The sequence below is a fragment of the Lontra canadensis genome, unplaced genomic scaffold, assembly GCF_010015895.1.
Source record: "Lontra canadensis isolate GAN:19392208 unplaced genomic scaffold, GSC_riverotter_1.0 scaffold1, whole genome shotgun sequence".
Lineage (NCBI taxonomy): Eukaryota > Metazoa > Chordata > Mammalia > Carnivora > Mustelidae > Lontra > Lontra canadensis.
In genome coordinates this window covers 100435367-100446064 of record NW_022630995.1, presented here as the reverse complement: position 1 = coordinate 100446064, position 10698 = coordinate 100435367, and the positions used below count along the sequence as shown (strand labels likewise).

General features: G+C 35.9%; 1 protein-coding gene across 1 annotated transcript; it reads right to left on the bottom strand.

The window, feature by feature from the left end:
* Nucleotides 1-529: 529 nt before the first annotated feature.
* On the bottom strand, nt 530-10431 carry GIMD1 (GIMAP family P-loop NTPase domain containing 1). The gene is made up of 2 exons (XM_032860341.1): nt 10012-10431; nt 530-1036 (listed from the first exon to the last, which is right to left on the bottom strand). The coding sequence occupies exons 1-2, from the start codon at nt 10429-10431 to the stop codon at nt 776-778; spliced, it is 681 nt and encodes a 226-aa protein (XP_032716232.1). The 3' UTR covers nt 530-775.
* Between the last annotated feature and the right edge of the window lie 267 nt (nt 10432-10698).

The window sequence follows — 10698 nt, the reverse complement described above, 5'->3', positions numbered from 1 at the left end:
TAGGTAGTAATTTTTCATTTTAACTTTTATTTAAATATAACAGATATACCAAACAGTTTATGAATCAGAACTGTTCGTTGTTGAATTTTCACAAAGTGAACACTCTGAAACCAGTCTCCAGGTCAGAAAATGAAACGTCACCAGAATCTCAGAAGCTACCCAGAGCATGCTAATTATCCTCTCCAGAGAGTGATCTCTCCTGATTTCCAGCACTTCTAACATCAGAGTAGTTTATATTACATCAGTTTGGACTGTTTTTGAACTTTATATAAATAGGATCATACAATATATCCTATTTTATGTCTGGCTTCTTTCAACTTTCTGTTTGGGCAGTTCATTGATATTGTTACATGCAGTTGTAGTTTGCTCATTCTCATTATTGTATAATACTCCATTGTGTGAATATACCTCAATTTGCTTATCCATTTAACTGGTAATGGACATTTGGATAATTTCCAATAGCTACTTAGCTATTATGAATAGTACTGCTATGAGCATTCTTATACACACATGTGTTTTAGTGCACAAATGTACACATTTCTGCTGAATGTATGCTTAGGAGGGCAGTCGCTGTGTCATAAGATTTGTGTTAGGAATTTTGAGTACTTTATATTCTTCTTAACTGCCAAACAGTTGTCCAAAATTGGTTATACCAATGTACACTCTAACCATCAGCCTATGGGAATTCTGACAGTTCTCATCCATTCTAACAGAGGCATTTTGAAACAAGGTTTCTGACTCTAAAACCCGATGCTCTTTTCCTTTTATCTAAATTTTATTTAAAGGTAAGAACTTGGTAACAATTTTCTTTTATAAATTCCATGATTCTTTCTAAGATTATTATTCTTTGTTCATTAAGTGAGTTTCCTTTTTTATACTGGAAAATATATCTGCGCTGAACAGAATTTAGCAGGGTCAGCAGTGTATCGGAGGCCTCACGCAAGTATTTATCTTCAGTGAGCCCAGCTTCTTCTATTTTCTCTGCATGGGTGAAAAGAATGGCAGTGTAATTCTTCCAAGCATGTCCCAGAAGTTCCTGAAAGAAAGAAGAAATTAAATGGCTATTTGACTTGGCCCATAGTCCTCAAACACAAGCAAAGGATAGCTTTTAGACATATATTAGTTATTAGACATATATTAGATATAGACAGTCAACAGATCTGGATGTCTGTCATGTTACTAAAAGCTGATATATGTAATAGGAAGTGAAGATGGGGTCAAATAATGGAAAAAAATAGAGAGATGGGCAGAGTTTGTTAAAAAAAAAGGCTTTCTTCATTTTAATTTGCTCTTATAATTTATGTATATACAACTTCAGAACTGCGTATTATTAATGCTGCATATGATATGATTTCATTCACAACAATCAGCAATAATTTATATTTACCTGCCAACCTGAAGCTATTAGAACTACAGTTCCTTTAAGTCAAAGGACTTTGGCCAAGGGAATTATCCTATCTTTTTTTGTAGGAATGTTGTGTTATTATCATAACTAAAAGTATCTTCTGAGGATTTATAATTACATAATCTGGTTACAATCTATTGATTAATCAGATGACATGTAATGGAAAAGCTAAGATCAAATTACATTTAGTGATTTGGAACAACTACAAAATATTACTGTGATTCGAATCCTCTTCACTTCACATGCCAGAATCAAGCCCAGTTTATCAGATGACTTCCTCTAATGTGGTTGAAAAACATTGAAGACTGGTATTCCTTTGTTTAGTAATGTGTGGAAGTTGGTTATGGAATAAAGTCTTGTTTGATTAGTGAAAATAAGCTGATATAAAATGGAAGCAACAGAATGTGGCAAATTGTTCACACAATGTGGAAGGTGTCTAGAAATAATCATTTAACATTTTTAATATTCCAAAAGTTATAGGAAATCATGACATTGTGGAAGTAAAATGACATTCCTTTCATTCCAAATATTCTTGTTACCAAAATATTTTCAAAGGTGCTACCAGTTTGTAATAGCAATTTGGAGTTTAGACCCTCACCATCATCTTAAGTAGAAGGTTTAAGGTATTTTATTTTTGAGTCTTCAGAAAAATATGAAATACTTAGGAATAAATATAACAAATATAACAAATAAATATAATAAATATAACAAATATAACCTCTAGGAATCAGAAGGAAGAAAGAAGGGAGAATAACTAATATTTAATGGTAGATACTATGCTCGTCACTTTACACACTTTATTCCTTTTGAAATTCAACACAATGATTTGTGGGAGATAATACAAACTCGGATTTAAAAAATCTGAAAGACAGGTTGGAAAACTGTTTTCAATGTATATAACAAATGTAGGATTGGTATTTATAAAACTGAAAAACTGAAAATGAAGAGAGAAAGAGGAAGAGAGAGAAAGGAAGGAAAGGAGGAAGAATCCAGACAGGTAAATAATATGGAAATATAGCAACTGTGGGACAATATATTTAAATTTAAACATATCTAGACCATGGTTACCAATTACGATTCCTAATACAATTTGTCATTTATCAGAGCTATGTATTTATGTATTCATCTCTGTGAGCTTTTGGAAGGAAGAATCTATGTCTTTCTTATCAAAGCCTCACGTTGTAAACTCTCAATAGAAATTGGTTGGACCAATTTGGAGTTTGGAGCCTCACCATCACCTCAAACAGAAGGCTTAGGGTTTTATTTATTTGTTTTTGAGTCTTCAGTTTTGAAGTTTAATCTTTGGGACACAAAATTTACCTTCCTGTAAAATTTCTCCTTTGTTCTATAGTTCATGCCCATGGATTTGCATGTAGTCTGTACTTTCTCTTTTGTATTCAGACTCTCTCAATGAATAAGTCCAAAATTTTTCCTCATAACTGTTTAAAATTTGTCTGCACCATAGAATAATTGTATATTTCTGGTTCTCCTAAAAGTGCCCTGCCTGAAGAAAATCTGAATTGAAGTTTCAGGATCAGTACATTAAATGAATAATAATTTTTTTTTAAGATTTTATTTATTTATTTGACAGAGAGAGATCACAAGTGGGCAGAGAGGCAGGCAGAGAGAGAGAGGAGGAAGCAGGCTCCCCGCTGAGCAGAGAGCCTGATGTGGGGCTCCATCCCAGGACCCTGAGATCATGACCTGAGCCGAAGGCAGAGGCTTAATCCACTGAGCCACCCAGGTGCCCCAATAAATAATTATTTTTAATAAATTCTAAACCTTATAAAAAAACTTTTAAAAGGGTATTTTAATTGGTATATTCTTATGTGCCCTCAAAACATAAATTAGCAAAATTTAAATTAACCCAACTTTTAAAGAAGATAGCCGTTTGTAAATCTAATATATGTGTAATGTCAACATCACATTTTAGCTAATAGTGACATAGCAACATTTGTCATACTTAGTATGTTGTAATGTATTTCTTGTGAAAAAGATCAAAGAGTCGCAAAATAAACAGGTGCTATGGTTTGAATTGTGTATCCCACTCCAAACTCATATGTTGAAATCCTAACCTCTAGTACTTCAGAATGTGACTTTATTTGGCATAGGGTTGTTGCCAATATAATTAGTCAAGTTAAGGCCACAAATGCAATGCGATTGGTGTCCTTATAAAACAGAGAAATATGGACAAACATATGAATACAGGGGAAAATGCCATAAAAACATAAAGAAAGAAAGTCAAGACCCTTGGATAGATTCTTCACTTATAGCCCACAGAAGGAATTAATCCTGCTAATGTTCATTTCAGATACCTAGCCTCCAGAACTGAGAGATAATACACTTCTGTTGCTTAAAAGACACCCAGGTAGTGAAATTTGTTATGGCGGCCCTAGCAAATTAATACAAATAGTTGAAAACTTTATGAAGTGCTAAATAGATCTAGATTCTGGGACTAAAGAGATTTCTGGGTTATGTACATCAGAACCACTTGAGATGCTTGCTAAAAATGCATCAGAATTTTTAGGGATGGAACCTGGGAATTTGAATTTTAAGAAGAACTCCAGGTGATTTATTCCTTCTGCAAAGATTTACTGAGGGTTACTTTGTTTCAGGAACACAGAGTGGACCATGACATACACTTTTCTGCTTATGTCTAGTGGAGATTCTTTTGTACTAACTTAGAACTGAGAAAGAGGGACAGACAGGAAAGAAAATACTTTCCATTTGTTGTAACTGCAGGTATTGTGATAGAAAATATATTGGTGCTATAGAGGCAGACATTTGGCCTGGTTTGGGGTGGGGGTGGAAAGTGAAGGTAAAGGGAGGAGTCAGATGCAGTTTCTAGCATGTGATGATGCTTCAAGCATAGGAATCAACAAGAGACTTATAGGGCAGTGAAGATGTACAAAGTAAAGAGAGTGATTGAGCCTTATTGGGGATTGTATAGTGTATAGTATTGGGAGTTCTCTAAAGTGAAATTATTGATCCTTGAACATTCTTATCTCTGAAAGTTTCACAAATTTAGAGCCAGTTCTAATATTCACCCAGTATTGATCTGTTTATTTTGATGGTTATAATATTGAAATGTATATTACAAGTTAATAAATAGACACTACCCTTAACCTCTTGAGTGCTACCTCCAGGTCTACCCCCTGGGTTTTGGTTGATGCATGAAACACATTTGTCATTAAATATTTTTTGAAACATCACCATAATAAAAATTCATGCTAAATAAACTGTTTGGCCCAAGTGATCCCTTCCTGAGTTATATATTATAATATAGAATTCTTCTCTTGCTAGGTGAGTACTCATTGCGTTCAATGGTATAACTGTATAACTTTCACAGTATATCTTTAGTTCCTGGTTTTCTGGGTTGTAACATTAACACATTCCCTTTTTGTCTCCACCAGAGATTTCCTCTACTTTAAACTATAATAACATTCATGGAAAATCAGTTAAACCACCTAAGGAAAATAGATTTGTAAGCTCAACACCACTTGCAAGTCCTTGTGTTCAGCCACTGGGAAGTTTTTACATGTTGATAGTTATTTATGAAAGGATGCTCATGTCCTAAACTGTGAGAGAAATTGCACTTTTGAATTACTGCCAAAAATAGAAGAGAATGGTTGATTTAGCTTATAATCTTTAGATTGATTTTTGGCTGGAAAATAGTTGACTATTTGAAAGTAGTGTCGCTTGGTGTATAGTCATCACGTTAGTGGCCAAACGTGTTCTCTATGGACCCAGAGAAAGAATAATCACAGTTGATTGATACCTCACATAAAAATCCAAGAGTAAGATGAGTTAATGTAAGTTATCTGGTGTTAATAATTTAAATATAGTACTAAGCTAGATGGAAATTTTACAATCAATCATGAATTGTTTGGTTTCAGAGTGCTAATGGGTATGAGTCCATCTAGTCCTTTTGGGATAACTAGTTAGGATATAAACTGTGTTTTCCAGGAATTATGTTCATTTTCCCAGGACCTCACCAGCCCTGCCCCATTTGTTTGTGGTTGATGAAATCATAGCATCTGGACTTTTTAGGGGGAATTTTTTAAAAAGCCAACTATTACATCAACTGAGAAAAAAATTATCATGGAACAGGAGGACAATAAGGACCATTCTTTATATTTCATACTATTCCCTTACTCTCATCCCACTTAAAGCACCACATTTCTTTTGCCGAGAGCTGAATGATAAGACTTTGTTAGATCAGATTCAGTAAATATTCAACCTTAGAGATCTTTTGTCCAAATTGGCATATTTTATAGAAGGGAATATTGTGACATGCGATGTTAAATGGCCAAAGCCTCACAGCTGGACTGTTGGCAGGCCTGGGCCTATAACAGAGGTCCCCTACCTGCCTAGACCATGTCCTTCCCACTAAATTGGAGCTTCTTACTTTAACCTTTACTAAGCCAGTGAATTTTCTTCCTGGATTTTTTTTTCTAAATTAATAGGGAAGTTCTTATACATCAGGGCTGTGTAAACTTGATTTCACTCTGAGCAAGATAATCCTGAAGAAGTTTACAAATAATATGTCTTAATTTTAGTGTAAGACAAACATTAACAATAAAATTATAATGACCATAGATGACACTTAGTGTGCACTCATCTTGTGCTAGTGCCCGAGTTAATTTACTATTACGTTAATATGAAATTAGTCCTGAAAATAACCCAGTCAAGTAGACATTATTATTTTTCCCAATTTACCAATGAAGAGATTGAAATTTAGAGAAGCTACTTGCCCGAGGTCCCAAAGCAAACAAGTAACTAAGTAGGATCTTGACCACAAGTATAACTTACTCTAGAAGCCATGCTGTTATCTATAATAGATTGCTCATATCCAGTAATTCAACTGAATGAGGTACTCATTACAATCTGCGTAGTGATAAAAACAATAAAAATGTTAACAATGATAGTAATTTTCTATGAATCTCCTCTAAGTCAAGGAAAATGCAGAGTGTATTACATCATTAAACAAAAGCCTTAAAACTCTTGAACATAGGTAAAATTATCCTCATTTTAAAAGTGAGGAACCGAAGCCAAGAAACTCGTAGTAATATTTATAGTCACATACTTAGAATTGTAAGAAGGCTTATTTTTCAACTAAATTCTATCCAAGAACTAAGCTTGTTATCTTTGTTAAGTATTTTCAGGCTTTGCATTCGCCTCTCTGAGCCGTTTGTGTACACACCCACCTGAACACCGACATTTGAGTTGTTCATTCTAAATAAAAAATATCTGCTTAAAGCCTGATTATGTACAGTAATAATACATGATACCATGATAGTGGAAAAAATTTGAGTCAATTCCTGGATTCAATTCCTAGTGCAGTTTGGCTGATTGCTAGCACTTTTCTTAAGGTGATTTTATTGTCTTCTCTTATTCATTATTTGTGGATTTTAAAATAATATTTAAATGATATTCAGATAATATTTAGATGAATCATTCCCTTTATTTCCCAATTTTGGGGAGATGACTCACATCTCCACCATTTTGCTATAAATTATGAACGCCTAACATAAATTTAAAAAAAAAAGGATCATTTGGGGAAATGTTTCATTTGTCATTGCTGGCAGCCTATAACCCCTCTAAAAAATATTAGAGCACAAATTAAAAGAGATATTTGAAGAGACCACAGGGAGGTACAAGAAAGAAGAGGTCACTTCTCTGGCACTGGCCTTGTAGGCTCCTTCCAAGGCAGGCATGAGTGCCGCCAGAAAGGAGGAAAGCAAAAGGGAGAAGGCAGATATTTCATCCCCCATTTTGCATAAGCCAGGAAGAAAAAGAAATCCAGGGTGTGTCTGGAACCAAGAGGACCTTAACAACTCCTTGCTCTTCCTAACAGCTGTTGGTCCTGTTGAATATTCAGACATTCTGCAGCTGCTCCTAATCTGTGAGCACATCCAGATGGCTGCCACCAGTAACTGAAGCACCTTCAGGAAGAAGGTCATAAACAGCCAGCTTGTGCATAGGCGATCTTCAACCAAAAATTATGATAGAAGCTCAGAATAGGACTGCAGTGCCTCCCAGGGGTCATGGGCCCCTCTGTAGGTTACTAAATCTTGGCTTCTCAGTTTTCCTGGGAGGGAAAAGATATTTATTTTAGAAAAAAAAAATTCTGGATCTGAGTTTAACTGTAGCCCATCTCCTCTCTGCCTTTAAGTCATGAACTGGACACTGAATTAAGAAAGCAGTGGTAAGAGAAGGCGGCTGTATGCCAGGGACTTTTTAAAAAGATCAGAGGCATATATGAATCAAATTCACTTGTATAAAAAAAATTAAGGATTACAATAGAGCTCTATATCCTAAAACTGGAAAAAAGTCTATTTTTAAAAGGTATGTCTTTTTTTTTTTAAGATGTTTTATTTATTTGGCAGAGAGAGAGAGAGAGAGAAAGAGAGAGAGAGAGAGAGAGCACATAAGCAGGAGAAGTGCCAGGCAGAGGCAGAGGGAGAAGCAGACTTCCTACTGAGCAGGGAGCCCAATGATGCAGGGATCGATCCCAGAACCCCACCATCATGACCAGAGCCGAAGGCAGATGCTAAATTGACTGAGCCACCCAGGCACCCTTAAATTGTATGTCTTTTAAAATACCCTTTTCAGCTAAGCATAGGACGAGCATAGAGAACAATCTGGAGACATAAGGAAAGAGGTTAGTTTTTGAGAAATATTTGTGCATTTGCTGAGTTTACTGATTTATATCCATCTGTACCTTCAACTTAATAACAGCTTTAAATGAACTTTAAAACTTATTTAAAAAATTACACTGGTGGAATGGCAACAGGTTTTCCCTCACTTGATTTCTACCAGAAATATTGTTTGAAATGTAGTCTTTAATCGTTTGGGGGAAGTTAGTGGGTTGTCTTAGATTCCACATTGTTTCTTAATTGCAATCATCTTCTCTTCTTTGCTTTTGCACAGCATGTCCTTGATTTTTCAGGAGTTAGATGATGAAGAATATTTTTTATACTCTTGTCACCCTAATTTTTTCTGCTAGTTTGTTGTGATTTCACATATGGCTCTTTTTTTTTTTTCCATTTTTAGAAACATGCAGTTACTGAAAAAAAAGTGTGTCTGTCATTTAGATCAATCTTATGCCTTAACAAGTTAAAGGGAAAAAATATTTATTTGAATCTAAGGATACTATCTTTCTAAGTGTAACAGATCTTGTATCTATGTGATCAGAGATTGGTTGAAAGAAGAGTATCATTTATACAAATTCTTGAGTGAAAAAATGTCTGCTCTGTATTCTCCCTGTAGTTTACCTGTGGAGCTTCTCGTAGTGAAGAATTCTCTTAACCTTGGTGACTTAATGAGGCTACTGAGTAATCCTAGTCAAGTCCAACGGTTAAATTTGGGTGGCCCCAGACTAGAGAATCGAGAGATGAGTAGAATGGAGCAGCTCAATGAGCAGTTTCCAGGAATTGTTGGTTATAGATGGACCTGGTTCATACATGTGTATGTACCATATGCAAGCATTACTCCCTCCATCTCCTAGTTATAGCCATATTCATAAGCCCGCCCTATTCCCAGATCCTTACCTAGACTGGTTAAACAAGTTTCCAATTTAGTGACTTCTAATAAATGAACAAACCACTAGGCAAGGGTGGCATATGTTATTCAGGTTCACGCTGAGGTCTCTGTGGTCTTTTCTTGGCTACAGTGAATCAGTTGCTGACCCTACAGATGACGAGGCACTCAGAGCATCTGAAATTCCTGATGTCTTTCCTATCAATAAAGCCACAGTGAAACCTACTTTATCCCAGGCCATACATTATACTACTTTGGCACTTAGTGTATTGTCTTGTACTTGTTTATCCATTTGTCTCTTCTAGAATGTAAGTTTTTTAAGGACAGGACTGATATATTGTTCATCAGTCATTAAGCTCTATATAAGTAACTGATACAGTTTTTAATGACTAAATCAGTGAATGAACACCCCTTTGTTGGTAAACTATAAGAGATTGTGCTCTTGATGTTAAATGGATATAAGTTTTAGTAGTTCTTAAACTTTGCTATTAAAAAAAAAATGGACCATTTATGCAAATGCAGGTATGCAGGTTCTACTCTTGAAATTCAGTATGGCTTGGATGAATATGCATTTTTAACAACAGCCCAGTTGATTCTGAAGCTGGTGGTCTGAAGAACATAATTACAAATTCACTCATGGGTCAGTTAACCTCTGAAGTCTAGCATCTTACTTGGGGATGCGGAGGAGTTTGTCTGTGACCTAGATGTAAAATGACTAACTGAATTCCTCTAAAGGAAATTGTAAAAATGACTCTTGGTAGGAAAAATCAAGTAATTTTTACCATTTCTATGTGACCAACACTTATTTTTTTGTCTCTCTTTCTCTTTTTTTTTAATGTTATGTTTGTCACCATATAGTACATCATTAGTTTTGGATGCAGTGTTCCGTGATTCATTGTTTGCGTATAACACCCAGTGGTCCATGCAATACGTGCCTTCCTTAATACCCATCACCCAGCAGTTGCTTTAAACTTGCTCTAAACTAGTCTTTTAAACAGATTGTCATAGGATAATGTTCTCCAAATAGAAATAATGGCATTAGTGTAATTGCCTTTTTGTATTACCTGAATCATCTGGACTGAGGAAGATGCTTCTTGTCCGCAGAGAGGCACGTCTGCTCTCTGGACCAGCAGTGCAAGATGGAGACCCTCTTGCCCAAAGTGATGTGCCAGAGCCTCCTTGACTTCCTGTTTCACATGCTCCTGTTTCAGCCTGCTGTGTGGATAACCTGGAGTGTCCAAGACCTGGATCTGCAGGGTTATCTCTTGCCCCCCTCGACGCATGAAGCCACAGAGGTGACAACTGCGGCCCAGACAACAATCTTTGGTTACAGAACATGGAGAAAAGCTGCTGTGGAAATCAGTGCTTCCCAGAAGAATGTTCCCAGCAGAACTTTTTCCACTTTGAGTCATGCCAAAGAGGGCCAAGTTGAGGATCATCTTGTTAGAGTCTGTCATGTCTGTGGGTAAACAAAGGTTCAGCATAAGCAGTTAGGCTTCAATATTCACCCAATGTAAGCCTTCTTACTTGGCCTGGAACATTCCTGGTACTACTTTTGGCTTACTTACCCCTCATTCATAGTGACTAAAGCATGGAGGGGTGCTCCACTAAAGTGGAGACACCCCAATGAGAACAGGAAGATTAAAAGAATATTGGTAGTTTGCAATGGGAGAGGAGGGAGAAGTCAAATACAGACAAAGAAGAGACGAGGAAGCAATAATTGCAGGAAAATGAGCAGGAAAAAAACAAAT

Coding starts and splice junctions, on each gene's coding strand:
- GIMD1 (XM_032860341.1), bottom strand. CDS start 10,431: ATGCTGAACCTTTGTTTACCCACAGACATGACAGACTCTAACAAGATG. Junction 1,037..10,011: donor CCTCAGTCCAGATGATTCAG/GTAATACAAAAA, acceptor TCTTTCTTTCAG/GAACTTCTGGGACATGCTTG.